This window comes from Anas platyrhynchos, chromosome 5 (genome assembly GCF_047663525.1).
Source record: "Anas platyrhynchos isolate ZD024472 breed Pekin duck chromosome 5, IASCAAS_PekinDuck_T2T, whole genome shotgun sequence".
Lineage (NCBI taxonomy): Eukaryota > Metazoa > Chordata > Aves > Anseriformes > Anatidae > Anas > Anas platyrhynchos.
Window position 1 is genome coordinate 37,906,873 of NC_092591.1, and position 16,667 is coordinate 37,923,539.

The window sequence follows — 16,667 nt, forward strand, 5'->3', positions numbered from 1 at the left end:
CCTGTCTCCACTTGGCTCTCTGGCCATCTCTGTGTAGTGCTATCCTGCTCTCTGACAGAAGCAGTTCAGCAATGCATGCTTTGTCTTGTAGCTGGAAAGGAAAAGGCAGCTTCATTCAGCCAAAATCCCATGACACTGGAAATGGATGAGAAATCTCAGGCAAAACAATCTTGAGGGAACTGCAAGGCCCGCTGAATCTTTGCAAATCTGACTGCTTATTTGGATAACAAGGCATCTCCTCTGAGAAGAGCTTCACAGAGAAAATTGTAAAGTACCTTCGGCAGAAGTCATGAACCTGATGATGGAATAAGTAACAAGATACTGAATCTGAATGAACTACATTTTGCTTTGAAACATGCTGGTCTAAGGCACAAAGCCCTGGTAGCGTTTGGTCCTGAAGCCTCCGTTTAGCTGAGGTCTTCCGTACTCCCACCTGAGGCTCAGGCAGAGAAGGCAATGAGCTGCCTGCAGCAGAGGGCAGCAGCAGGCCTCTGCACTCCTACCACAGACCGGCCTTCCTTGTTAGCCCTGTTGGCAGCTCATGGTGAGAAACATGCAGTATGTGTTCCCGTAAATCACCATGTATTCCTGTAAGTCACTATGTATTCCTGTAAATCAGTATGTATTCCTGTAAGGGAATACTAAATGTAAAGCAGCTCAGTAAGTGATGGCCCTGTTACTGAATAAAGTATTTGATGTGCTGGCAGCTCTTGTTAGAAATGCCTGAAGCCGCAGGCTGGTGCGTTTGAGCCATATTGTGTGAGAGGTGGCCCAAGTATATGGTGAGGAGAGTGTTTCTAGCCAGGAAACTCTTAAGACATTAACTTGATTTCCACCTCTATCCCAGCACCAACCCGTGCCCTGGAGCTGCCTACAGCTCACCGAGGGGCTCTGGCTGGGCCCTGGGGTGCTCCTGGGGCTCTGCGGCAGGTGAAGGCAGCGTACTGCTGGGGACCAGCTGCCAGCTCCCCACCTGGCCGCTCCTCTGAGTGCAGCCAAAAGCAGCTGGGGTGTGACCCTGGGCTGGGGACGGTTTGGGAACAGCGGCCCCGAAACCACGGCGATGGCTGCAGTGGGGCGCCCAGCCCCGGGGACGCAGCGGGTGGCTGCAGCCCCCAGGCGCCCGGCACAAGATGGCGGCCCCGCGGCACCTGTCCCGCCTCAGGGGGCAGCCCCCGGGGGCCGCCCCGAGCCGCTGCCCGCAGCCCGGCCCCACCACAGCACCGCGGGCTGGGCGCGGAGGGCGGCCGCGGTCAAGGACGGGGAGCGGGCGCGGCTCCTCCCTCGCAGGGGGCGCCGCCCGCCCCACCTGCCCGGCCGCCGCTGCCGGGAGGGGATTAAGGGCCCGGGGCGGCTGATGTCAGTTCCTGCGCTCCCCGCGGGGCCGGCGCTCGCGGCCCGGGCGCTGGGTGGCAGCGGAGCGGCGACGAGCACCTGCCCGCAGCCCGCCCGCGGTGAGCTCGGCGCGGGGGGACGGGACGGGGCGGCCCGGGGTGAAGGGGTCCGTCTGGAGAGCTGCCGCGTGCTCCGCGCATCCCAAGCCGCGAGCTGGGAGGGGGGAAAGAAAAAAGCTCCGTGGCTGGACGGAGCCGCTGGCCCCGGGGATGGAGGGGGGGTCGTGAGGGGCAGGGGGCGCGGGGTGGCTCGCGGCGCGGCTCCGTGTGCGGGCGGGGACCGGCAGGTGCGGGGAGCAGCGCCCCGCTCCCGAGTGCTCCGCGCTGGGGCGGCGGGGGGGAATGAGGGGAAAAGTGACTGTCTGGTGCGGGATTTATCCGCTGGGGGGGGGTTAACTTCAGCAGAACTGCACCTTGGGCACTCCGTTCACGTATCTCTTGGATACGGTGTTTGGAGCCGGAGCTGTCGCTGCTCATTGAAACCTACTCTTACAAGTCACAACCAGAAGTCTCGCACCTACGTTTAGTGCCTGGTCCCCTCTCGTGTTTTGTTCCCCCACAGCATTTTAAGGACTGAGCAGCTCCCGTTATCTTCACTGGAAGCTGTCTGCTGTAACGCTCAGAAAGTCAGGCTGCTCTTCAGGGCGTGTCTGGCTGCATTTATGAATCAGGTTGGGATGATCTCAGCTTTTCTGAGTTGTGGCTGCTTTTTGTTTCCCATGTCCCTAAAACACCGCACCTGAAAGTATTCTCAATTTCTCAAGTTTCTCAATTTCTTTGTATTCCAAAGGAAAACAAACAAACAAAAAAAACCCACAACTGTTGAATCAGTTTGATATAACAATACAAATACTCTTTGTATAACTGTATAAAATACATAAAATGTAAATTATGTAAAAATATCCAAAACCTTAATCAATTAAGACGGTTAAGAATCATGGGGGCAGGCGGGAGTGGTTGTGAAATGGCAAGTCCTAGAGATAACAGCGGGGGCAAGGATTTAAAGTCAGTCTGTCAAATCAAAGTTGAGCTTGTAACTCATAAAGTACGGATGGCCAGCATAGTTTAGGATGTGAAGAGGGGAGGAACGATGCATTTAACAGAAACTGAGAATTCAGAGTAAGCTTGAAGGAAAGTTGCAATTCAGGGGGTAAAGGTGAATGTGAGATGTTAAACATTGCTTCAGGACAATACAGCATCTTTCTCTGAAAAGGTGCATTTTCTGCTACAGAGAACAAACTTTAAATCTAATCTGTGGCCTCTAGAAATGATTTGGTATGATGACACATTGGGAAATGATTAGCTTAAGTAGAGGAAATGGAGATTAATAGAAGAAGATAAGCAAAGAACTGACAAAAGATAATGTGACACCACTGTAATGGGGAGGGTCTGTTAGAAGGTATTTTACTAGAAGAGTCAAATTACTTGGGGGATTAGTAAAAGATGGGATAAACTCTAATGTCATATAGCAAAATCACCCATTAGAATTAGTAACAAAACGTGCACAAAGCCTGGGAGACCACTGTTTAGAAACAGCAGGGGACAAGAAGATTGGAATATAGTAACTGACTACAGGATAACCATGGACTTGTTAAATTTTGCAGTGGATTGTACTTGATCTTGTGGAGGTCTGGCACAGACCTGTACTTAATCTGTTCCAGGATCACTGCAGTGGGCCCCCACGTGTTCCTACGTCTGGCACTTGGAAGGCAAGGCCAGCTCAGATTCCTTTGCTCTAGTAGAGTTGGCTTGTCTACAAACATCGGCCACCAGTGCAGTGTGGCTGTAAAAAAGGCAAAGGCAATCAGGTGTGATATTCCCTAGGAGAGTGAAAAGTACCAATACATAAGTCTTGGAGACTGCATGCTGCCTTCCAGCTGTGTCTGTGGTCACCTGTGTCTGTAAGGGGAGTGAGAAAGACAAAAGGCAGCTTTCATATTGTGTGTGCTAAAGTGGGAACAGGTGCAGGGGGAGAGGGGCAAGGCTTTCTTCAGAGTCTAGAAGAGCTCCTTATCTCTAGTCTTGCAAAATGGGGTCCCTAAGGTGAAGCTTTTGATATCTATAAATACACCAGGGGGTAAACATGGGGAAAACTAGTTAAGCTGAAGGGCAATATTTTGCAAGAACGAACAGATGCAAGCTGGTTCTGATTATAGTTATGCTGGTAATTAGAAGGCGGCTCATCAGAGAGATGAGGTTCTAGAACAACAGGAAGAGTGGGAGCAAAATGGCTGCATTCATTTACCAAAGGGATTATATGATGCCGTTGCCAGCAGTGGAAGGGAACTAGGCTTACTGATTTGATCTATCCCAGTCTTAGACTTCTCAGAACTGGGTACTTTAATTTCCTCAAGTGATGGACTGTCTGAGGAAGTTACTCTTGCTCTGGCATGAGCTGTGTGGTAAATCAGGTTCATTGACTGTATGTTCTCTTTGGATTTAAACTCTGTGAATAAAGACTAAAATCTCCTTATGTCTGCATGAAAGAAAATAATTTTGAGAGCTGAAGTGTCATATCCAGAACACCTAGTGTTGTAGCATCCTTTCACAGCTAGTGCTCTTTTGGCTTGAGAACGGGTAATATCACTACCTGAGATGGAAACCCTGTGTAGTGTGTCTAAGATGCCCTAGTTCCTTGCCAGCATTTAACCAGGCTTAGAGATTACATCGATGTGCTGGACTGTGGAGAAGGCTGGCTTGTGTTTCTGTAAAGCTGTAGGTGTGCTGGTTGGAGAATGCTGGTCTTCCTTCCTGTCACAGAGCTCTTTCAGCAATGCAGTACTGAGTAAGTCTGCCTTCTCTTTGTTTTAAGCCCCTCTTGCGAGCTAGAACAGTTTCACAAATCATTGGCAAGGCAGGCAACTGGCTGCCTGAAAACTTTCTATTATTGAACAAAGCAACCTGTATACAAAATAACTCATCACTCATGTTTGTAGCTAAGGGGTATAATATGTATCCTTTCATTCAGCTACATGCTTGCTGTTTGGAGTTAAGTGGCCTGCTGTATTATGTAAACGTATGCTATTATGTATACTTAGGGTAACCTGAAGCTCAGCTCTTTTACCTGCAAAACATGAGCCAGGTGTTGTGGGGTGCACACCACCAGAGGGACATCTAAAGCTTTCTCACCCTGCAGAGGGAGAGGTGCAGGCGGTGAGGCAGAGTGACTTCACTGTTGTCTCCCAAGTCTTGGCCTGTTACTTTGGCCCCAGTTCAGGAAAGTGTTTGCCTGTGAGCGTGTGCGAAGTCCTGAAGTATGGATTTCAGTGTTGTGATGAAGCTAATGACTGTTTTGGCTTTGCAAATGTTTGTTATTGTAGGGTTGTACAGCTGGCTGTGGGAATGCACACGTTCAGTTGGTGTTTGTAATCTGAGTGCTCACCAACTCCTGAATTTGGTTAAGGACACATTATGTGCATCCTGCATGTCTCTTAAAATGTGTCTGAAACTTCTATTTTCTTACTCAGTAACTGTTTAGAAACAACTCCAAAAGCTGTAGCTTCTTGCAGTTTGTGGAGTTGTATATCACTTTCTACAAGGACTTGAGTAGAACTGCATGTTTGGTCTTCAGACCTAGCTTGTTCCCAGCTGGGATCTCTGCATGTTTTAATAGAGCGATACAGTGGAGGATGACAGATGCTGGAAGAGTATCTGGTGGCTGGGGGCACTGGGCTAAACTGAAATGTTCAAGCTAGCTGCAGTAAAAATGAACCTCAGAGCATGGAGATTGCTTTCTAGCTCTTCTTGTGTTGTGTTACAATAAGGTAAGCTGAAGTGAGGAAACGAAGTGCACTGCATGTGTATGTTTTAGTCTGTTTGAAGACAGCCAGCTGATGCTTGTAGTCATGCGAGTCTTTTCTCTGTGGCACAGGTGGAGCAGGTCTGGTAAAGGTGGAGCTGGATGTATGAGCGTTAGTTCATAGTTCTCAGATTTTTCCCGCTGGCAGAATTGTTCTAGAAATGTCCTTAGCGGAAAGGAGCATGCAAGGTCTGTAAACTTAGGGGGGAAAAAACAGCTTCTGGGTTTTCTATTGTGGTTAATTTTATAAGACTTGCCCTAGCGCAACCCAATAGGTCCTTTCTATCTTGTATTTCTGGAATTCAGCATTAAATGTGTTTCTGGAGAGTGAAGTGGGAATGTGTCAGCATGTACAGGGATAATCTTAGTTGAATGTGTCCTGAGTAACTGTCCAGTGCTTCCAATGCAAAAGGCTTTCTCTATTCGACTCTGTGCAGTGCTTGAGTACCTCTGAGATGGAGAGGCTGTTATTGTGAAGGATGCTTGGCCCACTATGGTTTGCTCTCCTCAGTTAGTTTGTCACCCCTTAATGAAAGACAACTTCTGCCCAAGACATTGGTAGGATTAGTCAAGAAACAAATCTGTTCTCTCTTGCCCCTTTCCCCCCTCTCCCTTACGTTGCTTTTTGCACAGCAGCAGATTTTTCTAGATATGCATCAGCAGACTGCCAGACAACTCCGTTGGAAAGGATTTGGTGGTCCATACACCCAAACTAGAGAAGACTTTGCCACTATGTAAAAAACACTTGTGTTGGAAAGGTTTTACTTTAAACCAGAGTCTGTATTAGAAGGAAAAAGGTACAACTTTCTTGAGGTTCTGGTCACATAACTGTTTCTTCTGAATTTATTTATCTCTGTATAGGTCTTATTGTAGAAACCTCATCCAGAAATGGTGCAGAAGAGTTCTGCTGGGACTTGGGGCTGTTCAAAGTTGGAAAGGGCTATTGAGCAATGTGACAAAACCAGGGTGCTGGCTGGCTGGCTAGGAAAGCACAGATCCTCCTGCCACCAAGGGGGTGCAGAGAGGGCTGTATCTTAAAAAATGCAGAGTTCCTCTAGTCCTTCCTGAGATCTGTCCTGCTCCACTGCCAATGCTGAGTAGCACGTGCATTGCCTTGCGTTTCCCTTAGAGCAGGACTTGGAGCTAACAGGAGGAGAGCTGGCTGGGTTTTCAGATGGGGAGAAGAATTCTTGAGGGAAACCACAAATCAGATGCAGCGTGCTGTGGGTTAACTGTATCAAGTAGTGAGGGATTTGGAACAAATGAACTGTTACCTCATATATTGCATCTTCTCCCAGTCAGTGTGAGATAAGACACTGTTGTCTCAAATTTGTAATGAATGTGGGACCTGAGCCATGCCTAAAGTTTTAGTGACTTGAAAGTTTGCAGCCATAGTGTTATGGTATAAAGGAGGCAGGAATGAAAATCCTTCTGGTGCGTGTATATAGGTAGAGGCTGAGCAGGCCTGTAAGGATGGCAAGATGGCTCTTTGTGGAATACACAGTGTGATGCATTAGTAAATTATTTACTCACTTTAAAGGTAAAAGTTTATTTGAATATTTATGTTATCCATTAACTGCTGGCTTATGTATGTTTAAATGCTTGCATATGCTCATCTGTAACATCCCTGTCTTTGAATGTAGTGCCAACATTAATTTATAATTGTTTTTGCGAGGCAAAAACTTAGTTTCCTGTTGTGAGCTGATTCTAATGGAGTGCTCCCCACAATGCAGTGGCTGTAGGACATGCTGTAGCTGCATGGAAGCATTGCTGCTCTTTCAGGTTCTAGATGCAAGTTCTCTCCCAAATGCAGCTGTACCCGTGAAAGGTATTGCTGTTGCCTGGGGCTCGTCTCTGCTCATCAGCTAGAAGCCATCATTCTCTCAATCTGCAGGGAGAACGATGTGGGCAAGTACTCCTGAACTCACTGCCTGTAATCACCCCTGTGCTGGTCATTAGCAAGGTCAGCTCACCTGCCTGACTTGTCCAGTGCAAATCAGGAAGCTGTCGTATGATCCATTTATCTGCTACAGCAGAGAGAAGAGCCTCTTCTGGCAGAGGTAACTTGGATTAGTACCTCTAGATGATCTTTAAGGTTCCTTCCAATCCCAACCATTCTATGATTCTGCTTGCAGAATAAATGGGCTCTCTTACTGGTCCTGTTGACTGGACTGAGGGAGACTAGGCCCAAGGGATGAAAAGTTTGCCAGTCTAAAAAAATATATTTATTTTCCCCTCCTTCTCTTCTCTAGGACTTCTAGAGCACCTCAGAAGATATCCCAAGTGGATTGCTGAACAATGGCTGAACTTGCAGTGGAGAATGGCAGCTGCACGGACTGGCAAAAGCGATGCATCGCGTTGGAGTCTCAGCTCTTCAAATTCCGCTTGCAGGCAAGCAAGATCCGAGAACTGTTAGCTGAGAAGGTGAGGCAGTGACTGCTTCTTCTACTTTGTACTGAGTTATGACATGAAGGCAAAAATACCTAAATGCTGAATCATTGAGTAAAACTGTACCCGTAGTGGGGATCTCTTTCCCATTTACAGTAGGTCATTTCAGTCTGCTCATCACTTAAGACACCGGGATATTCCTGCCACAGTGTAAAGTGATGTTAGTGAAAGTAAGAATTTGGCATTGTTCTCTGGAAAATTACCAGGTATTCTGACTGTACTGAAAACGCTGTACCAGCAAGTTTCTAGAACTCAAGAGAATGAGGCAGCTACAGAGCAAAGATGGGTTATCTTTTATAAGAATGGTGGGTTTAGGATTTGCCCTCCCATAAGCTGTCCTGTTGCCAGACAAGTTATGGTATAATGTTAGAAGACTGGACAGTGGTATGTATACTGTTATAACAGCAGGATAAGATTGCTTATCCAGTCAAAATGTTCTGAAACATTCTGGGGATGCTGAAGAGCAGGACTGGGGTGCTCTATGAGATCTAGATGTCAGAAATCTGCATGGCATCCCTCTGGTTTTAGAGGCATCTCCTACCAATCTCACTTTCAAGTGCATTAGATAAACTCACCTGCAGTCCTAGGAGAGAGGATTGGCAAAAACCTGAGGTTTTGGTGTATGCTTTTGTGGCTGTTTGTTGTTGTTTTTGTTTTAACTTCCATCATAGCGTATAGACTTTCTTTACACAATCTTTCGATTTGAACTCAAGCTTTTTCACTAAGCTCTAATTTGCACATAATCCAAGCTTGTAGTTTGTTATGGAGTTCTTTGTTTCAAAACGTGACTTACAATATCACAGTGCACTTTAAGATTGTTCAGCCATTCAATTACTATTGGAAAGTGAGAACAGTTTCTTTCAGTCACAATTTGCTGATGAGTTGAAATCTTTGTGATTGACTGCAGCTTACTGCAAACACTAAGTTTTACTTGATGATAGATGTGTTCTCTTAACTCCACTTTGGGTTATGCAACTTTCATGTGTATATGCCTGTCTGTGTGTTTTTTTTTTGGATGTTTTTACATGAGTTTCTTCAGAGTGGAGCAGTTCTGATTCTTGCTTTCGATCTAATTACACGTCGACTAATGCTTTATGCTGTACGGGAAACATTTATTCCATCTCATTGTTTTAAGAAATGCTGCAATTCTAGCACCCTGACCATCTTTTCAGTGTAGCTCTGGAGGTGGACATCATGACTATTTTCAATATTCTCCAAGGACAGCAACATCTAAAGTCACTTTAGATAAAGTAGGGTAAAAACCATTGCACAGCTGTGGTACAGGTCTGGTAAGGACAACTGTGATGTGCAGTACTCCACAGACTCCGTAATGCAGGAGATGTAGCTGTGTGCTCTAACTCTGCTCTGAGAAACTTCCTTGCTACCACCTAGCTATCACCCTTCTTTTTGGAAAACAGACTTGCCAGGCCCCTGTTGGAATATCTCTTTAGGGGGGTCTGTGGGCCACAACAGAATAAAATTGTCATCAGCTTTAGGGGGGTCCTTGAGGAGGGGCCCTACTGCAATTAATCCAGCCTTTCAGGCAAAGCGATGTTCCCTTTGTTAAGATTAAGGAGCAGCTTGGTTCAGTGATCAGGTTACTCTGTAACTACTTGCACAGCTCCCTGTTAGGCTTACTTGAAGGGTCAAAGAGCTAGCAGGCTTGCAGTTCCCTACTCTGAATGTCATATGGGAAGGGAAAAGCACTCCTGGGAATGTGGACTGGCTCCTCTCCTGACGCAGGTGGACTCTAGGCCCCAGAGCAGGTGCTCAGCATGTGATGCTCATGCTTTACGTGGCTGGTGGCCAGTTTTCTGTGCCCCTTGTTCCTGAGTGCTCTGCAGTGACTTCCTCAGACACCTTCCTCTCCCCTTCTGTCACCACTGCTCTGCAGTCACAGCACTGGGCTCCTGTCCGTGCTGCATCCCGCTACTTGGACAGGTGGGGATGCAGAACCAAGGAAAATGCATGCTCAGTGTGGTGATGCCAGCTCCAGGGATTTCTGTCATGTTTTATAGCAACTGTGATTCTATTTTTACTTACTTCCATCAGTGGGAATGAAGAGATTCAGACATCTTAAAAATACTGTGTTTCTAGAAGGGTTTTGAGGGAAGGAGGAGAAAATCTTAAAAAATGAGAGATGGGCACAGTTTGAAGCTGGGTTGCCAACCTGTGTTGCCCCTGAGATTCCCTGATATGGTTTATGGCAAAAGAAAATTAAAATATCTAACGGTTTTACCAGATAAAAGCAAAGAACGGTGTTAGCAACAGTGTGACACTTGCTCACTAGCCAGCTTATCCAAGGGTTCTGGAATCCGTGGATAGAAAGCTTGGCAACCTGTTCCCCAAATTTTAAATCAGTCTAATTTTATGATTTCAAGGGAGACTTCACTATTTTAACTCAAAAAAAGCAAACAAAAAAGCCCACTCATGTCTGACATTGGTAGTACAATGCACGCTAACCCTTTAAATACTTGAGATTTTGAAAATCCGCTTAGACCGACTAATCTGGATCGCTGCTCAGAACAGGAGGAATGCAAACCAAGGCGGCTGAACTGCCAGCGCCCCAGTTGGCACGGTGCTGGCACGGTGTTGGCACGGCACGACTGGCCACGCGTGCAGCCTGGCCTCACTGCATGGTAGCGCCGCGTGGGCCGGTATGGTGGAGGGCCCCAACTTGGGGCCCCTGCGGGGCACAAGGCTCTGTGCAGACCTCAGCAGGGGCCTGGTGTCCCTGGACACGGGGTTATTTCACTCTGAGGCCCCATAGCAGGCTGTTGCCTTGGCAGCGAGGCGACCTGGCCGCAAGTGAGTGCTTGAAGAGAACAAGAGGAAAATGAGGCTGAGACATGCCTGAACCTTTTTTCCCCTTGGTTTTATTTCATGTGTTCTGAGCGGTCAGGAGAGGGAAAGCTTTCTGAATGGCTGATAGGAGGATCTTTTGCTGCTTTTAGAAGGGCTATCTGGGTAACTTTTAACCTGTTTGTCTTAATTCAATAAAAATGAACACTTGGAAAAAGCCTCTTTTGTCTCATGCAAGCATGTCTATACAACTGGGCCTGTTTCTCTCTCTATTCAAGCTGTCTGGGCTAATGTTTGGAAGAAGAGTTGCTTGAATTCATCTGTGCCACTGATTTTTTTGCGTGACCTGGGTCAAATTTCTAAGTAGCATTTGTCAAGCTATAAAGCCTTTTGAATGAAAGGACCCGTGTAAATGCCAAGTATTATTATTAATTCATTGAGGGATTTGAAAGAGCCTTACAAGCATGGATGTATTAAAACTGAATGTACTCCAGTGAGACAGCTGACACCATGGATGGGTGAAGCAATCACTCTGTGGATATGAGAAATGCAGTGGTTATTTAACAGTTCATACTAGGGCAACCCAACAATGTAGTACAGGAAGCTAAGAAAAGTGCGAGTTCATTTAAGGCTACAGAGGGAATTAGGGTGACAGAATGTAATTGATTTGCCTGGAACTTTGCCAGACCATCCTGATTGCACAAGAAGTTTCATAACTTTCTAGTGATCAGGAATGGTCCCAACATAACTTACTCTGTCCTGATCAGGAACCAGGACTACTACCAACAAGAAGCAAAGTGGCATGAGGAACCTGCTGGAACAAGAAGACATTTTTTGTTCAGAACAGCGCTGTTGTCTTAAAACAACTTGAGTCATTCATGGAGATCTCCAACCCTTTGGAGAATCCAGCTGTGATTGTAAGAGGATAGTTGGGGGATAGATTCCTCTGAGATCTGTGCTTTGAATGTAGTCCCTCGTGATGTCAATTCATCAGAAAACTAGCAGAAACTGTTCACTCAGAAGCTACCACCAGATACAGTCTTTGTTTCAGAAAGTGTATTATGCCACCAATTTCCATCTGTCTTTCACCAACATATTTTGCTGCTACCTGTCTGTGGCTGTGGCATTCAGAGATGAATAGGGAAATTCCTTGATAGACCACGTTTCCTAATGGACGGAGGAAAATGTTGTGCCCAGACAACTGCTGTTAATGTTAGATTGCCTTGATCTCAGTCTCTACCAAGACTTTCAGTGTCTGTGTTTGGTCAGAACAGCTATGGCTGTAGCTGTCTGTGCAATTTTCTGTGGCACCTCTCATCCTCTGCCAAGATGTCCTCAGTGATTTGTGGATTAAGGTCCATAGTCTGTGATGTCCTTGACTGCTCCACTGGAAAAGATTTATCAAATATGTGTCATGCTAAATGTGGCAATTTGTGTTCTTCGTGCTTTGTAGTTGTTACAGAATGACTTTTTTTTTTTTGAAGTTATATGATGATTGTGTCTCCATATGTGTACTTTTCTGATATGTTTGTAAATAAGTGTCAGTCCACTCTTCAATGTGCCTCTATGGAGAGGAGAGTCTTTTTGCTACCTAGAGGACAGGAAATGGAAACAAGGGAATACTGATATCTCCTTTCAGGGTGATCAACACGAGATGAATAAGTCCCATTTTCAAAAGTATTGATTTGATTCTCATAGTGTTCTACCTGACTTTGTTGGCTCTGATACTTTATCTAGAGTCATCAAACACATCAGAGTAGAGTTCAGATTCCCTTACAGTCTTCCTTTTTTTTGTTTGCTTGAGGCATGATTCTTTTGATCTTTTGAAGCTGCTTCTATCTTGTTCTTTCGTGAATAAAACTCTAGTAAATGCTCAAAATTCAACAGAGCATTATTCAAATTTTGCAGCTCAATGGCTGAAACTTAGAGTCACTGAGCTGATTTTAGCCCTTTGCTGGGCTAAAATCTGAAACTCATCAAGGCAGGGCAGGTGGTAGAAGACAGCCTTGCAAACATCAAATGAAATCCTATTGCTAGTTTAAAAAAAAAAAAGAAAAACAGGGTTCTTGTACTTGAAGCAACACTCAGATTAGAAATCACAGAATTGTCAGTCTGCAAAGCTATTTAAAATGGGAAGAACAAGAAAACTAAGAACACCAATAATTCTGTCACGTATGAGCCTGTGATGCTTTTTGAAGCGACACTTCAGACTTGTTGTGAGCTTTATAAGATGTTTTCATTTTTATTTACTACTGTGAATAAATCCTAGCTGAAATAAAAACAGGAAAGGATGTTGGTGTGTAGTCAGGCTTCTTGCAGGGACAGCCCATGGTGTGTAAATTGTAGAAATGGGGTCAAGACTCCGGGACTATTCCTTTGACCCGTGTAATGAATGATGAAGCTTACTAATGAGAAAACAGTTCCGGTAAATTCAGGTTGGGGCAGATGACTGGAAAAGGTCAAAGGCTTTTTTCCCGGTCAAACCTGACTACTTAACCCAAAACATGCCGAAGATCTGTGACCTGAAAAAGAAATGGAAGGCTTCTAAGTCAAACAACCAAATCTCTGGATGATGTTAATTTCTTATTTTTCCCTCTTCCTCACTTGTCTTCTGATTCTGAAGATGCAAGAATTGGAGCAGAGAGTAATGGAAGCAGAGCAAAGAGCTGAGGATGCAGAGAAACAGGTAAGAAGTCATCTTACATGGCTCTAGTACAAGCCCAGCAGGAACTTACTCTCAACTTCTTACAATTCATTGTACAGAGAGCACTTTCACTACTATATTACAGTGCTGCAAACCCTGATTTATGGTGGTGAGTGGTCTTTGAGCCTGAGCTATGAACAAGAGCCTAAAGAGGTTCAATATCTAGTGAAAACCAGCACCTTATATCTGCCTCTCTTTAAAGCCTTCACCTGCTCATCCATGATTAGCCCACTTGATTATGGAAAAGGAAGGGGATGTTTTACTTCAGGTTAAGGTGCAGAGATAAAACTCTGGCAGGCCCTCAGAAAAATATATAACAGTGCTGGTAGGGACTTGTCTACAAGTAAAGAAGTTTCTGTAAAAGAAGCAGGATGTGTCTGCAAAATAAATCGTTTTAGACTTTTTTTTTCTCACCAGCTTAAGTATAGGAACAACACTGTCATATCACAATGCTGTTTTCCTCTATGCTAGATTAGCAATTGCCAGCCAAGAGCAACAATTGTTTCTGAGAGTGGTATCAGTAAGTCCACACACAACCAAGACAGGTAAAGGTAATGTCTCTGTGACAGCACCGTGAAGGAGGTTTTATAGATGGTGACACATCAGTGACAGGAATAGTGTCCTTGATGTGGGAAGATGCAGTGACACCAAGGAGCAGCTGTCAAGTCAAATCCAGATCAGAGAATGGGTAACAAAGAACTTGACTGGGAAGGTGTAGGAGAGGGAGCCCAACAGAAGTGGAGGTTACCGTGGTACTGCAGCCATGTGTTGGCAGGTCCTAAGGACTAGCAGTCTTCGAAGTTGTAGGGTCTGCCTTTCCAGGAACTTGGTCCCATCCAGAGAGGAATGTTGCTAGAAGCATGCTTCACTGCTGCCTAGCAGCACAGCATGTGACAGCGTAAGGCGTAGGTCCATTCCCTTCCACTAACAAGTGTATTGGCCATGAATGAGAAGCAGCTTACAAAAGAGAGGGCTCCACACCAAGTGTAAAATCCCTTGTTATCTTTCACTCCAGGAGTCTGGGGGATTGGATTTGTTAATTCAGCAGGCTCCCTGTAGCTGCCAACCTCAATTAAAGAAATCACATGTTTGCAGTCCCCACTCTGAGCCTCTAGCACAGAGTCAGCATTTGGGCATCAGACAGAAAGGAGGGGCCACCTCTTTTTACTATAATAACCCTAAACTCTAATAAAAACACATCTGACTCAGCAGGCTTAGTTTTCTGGTTCAGATGTTGGGCACCTACCTTTTGGATTCAGTATGAGGAAGAGGCAGTTTGCTTCTCTGCCTAATGTAGGCAGACAGGAAGACAAAACACGGCTGCAAGCATGAGGTGTAGGCTGTTCAACAGAGTGTGAGTAACTTTCTTGCACAGGCTGTACGAAGTGTCCATTTTTTTGCCCATCTTCTGCCTTCCTGGTTCCAAACTGAGGCTAAATTAATGGTATTTAGAACTGGTATCTGCAGATTCGGTTTCTCTGGGACGTGTTGGAACCAGATATTTTCCTGTTGTCAAATGCTGCGTTTAGCAGGTTTGAGTTAGTCACAGAAATCCACTCAAGTTTAGAAGTGAAGTCTTGTAGTCCCTTCCGATGGGATGAGATGATTATAAGAGGGACTGGCATACTGAGAGACATAGATTTTTGAAGAAAGCAAAGAGGTTTTCAAAGTCAATTAAAGCTGAAAGGGGTCAGCAGCAGCTAAATTTTAAAGCACTGGAACCTTGTCTGTAGTGAAGGAATGCTACTTCAGTGCTTCTCCTGCTGAGATGAACAAGTGGTGGTGCTGACAGGAGCTCAAAGATAGGCAAAGCTTCTGTTAAATCTAAAATGGTCGAGACCTTAGGTCTAGAGAATACACTTGTCAGAAAGCCAGAAGTTGCCAAAACATTATCTTAAGCTGAGGACTGTAGGAAGAAGAAAGTCGTCTTTTTTTAGGAGTATTTTTGGTGTATATCTTAGTGCTAAATGGTGGGAAAAAGGCTGGCCATGATATTGCAAAGGAGGAAAACTCATTGTACCTTTCTCAGATGTCTGTATAGATTATAGTGCCTGCATGGTCTCTCTGACCAATCACATTTGAATATTTAACAATCCACAATGTGTTTATCTGTTCATTATTCAATTTACATCTGTTACTCCTTCAGCAATGCAAATGAATGCACAATGCTGTTTCCACACATGCGAAAATAAACTGATTTGAAATCTTTCTTCCTATCCCTAGTTTTTTTTCCTATTCAAAACCACGAGGTCCAGAAATACCCTGTCAGTCAGGGTCTTACCACTAAACAAGCAGCTTCGTGTGCATTATTTGGTTTTGGTCTCCCTCTGACTATCCTTTCAGGTCAGAATTATGGAAGAGGAGATAAAACTAGCCAACATGAAGACTGGTGAATCAGACAGCGCTCTGTACAGAAAATACCAGGAGCTGATGGGTACAGTGCAAGGAAAAGAAGACCTGATTAACAGACTGGAGACTCAGCTAGCAAAACAGGTAAAGATACCTTCTGTAGGGAGATCTGTAGCTTCCATGAGCAGGAGGGATTCTGTAGTACATGGTTCTAAGGCACAGCTCATGTCTCCATTGCATGTTATCCTCTTACAGCTGATCTGAAGGCAATGATGCCCTGCTCAGTATGAGATTTTCTTGTTCAATTCTCCTTTCAGGCATAAGCCTCCATTCAGCCTCAGTAGGCCTTATCTTTTCGTTACAGAAGATTGGTCAGTGTCCTTGAAGGACTCATTAGGATAGACTTGAGTCAGTAGCGAGATTCTAAATTGTAATGTTGAAAGCTGCTGACGGTATTTCTCTGGCTATATAGATTACTCCACAAATTCATTATGGAATCCATTTCTAGCTCAGCATGTGTTGCATCTTTGGAAGGGAACTTTCACAGTCCTCAGCAATCCTTTGGCATAGTTCTTATCTTGCCAGATGTTTTCATTATAAAAGACGAGCTCTTGGTCTTTTCCGTTCTCAGTACATGGAAGGCAGGAACTACTTCTACACTGGGACTTATATTTCAGCTCTGTTAAACGCCGTGGCCCTATGGTCTTGTTTATAACATGAGGAACGCGATAATCTTATGTTGCTAAGTAAACTTTCTTTTTAATGGAAATTTTTGTTAGAATTTTGTTAAAGTTTGTTAGAGTTTTACACAATTATTTTGCTGTTTGAGTTGCACGTCACATGTAGCTAATTGTCACCTGTTTCAAGGGCAAAATAGATCAGTAGGCTGTCTGAACTTAGATCGAGTATAGTGTGGAGGTCAGGCATCAGGTCTTTGTAATACTCAGGGTTTCAGGTCACTTCCCTGGGCCAGCTTACTCTGGCAGAATGTAGATGAAGTTTCTGCATCTTGGAGGAGAAAGAAGGTGTTCAGAAGGAGCTACAACAGTGATCTTGGTCTGGAAGCAGCTCTTGTAATGGAAGATGGAAAAAATTCTGATTTACCCAGAAATGCAAGGTGTGATTTGATTAAAATCAATAAACACAAGTTGGAGAAATGTTTCTGTTAGTA

General features: G+C 44.9%; 1 protein-coding gene across 2 annotated transcripts in view; it reads left to right on the top strand.

The window, feature by feature from the left end:
• Positions 1 to 1,138: 1,138 nt before the first annotated feature.
• Positions 1,139 to 16,667, top strand: part of PLEKHH1 (pleckstrin homology, MyTH4 and FERM domain containing H1) — a 48,679-nt gene continuing 33,150 nt past the window's right edge. Inside the window, exons 1-4 of one of the 2 annotated variants that reach the window (XM_072038845.1) lie at positions 1,139 to 1,454; positions 7,446 to 7,617; positions 13,067 to 13,129; positions 15,491 to 15,640. In XM_072038845.1, the coding sequence (XP_071894946.1) occupies positions 7,492 to 7,617; positions 13,067 to 13,129; positions 15,491 to 15,640 (339 nt within the window). In that variant the 5' untranslated portion in view covers positions 1,139 to 1,454; positions 7,446 to 7,491. The remainder of the gene's footprint in view (positions 1,455 to 7,445; positions 7,618 to 13,066; positions 13,130 to 15,490; positions 15,641 to 16,667) is intronic. The other variant, XM_027457963.3, reaches the window with a different exon arrangement.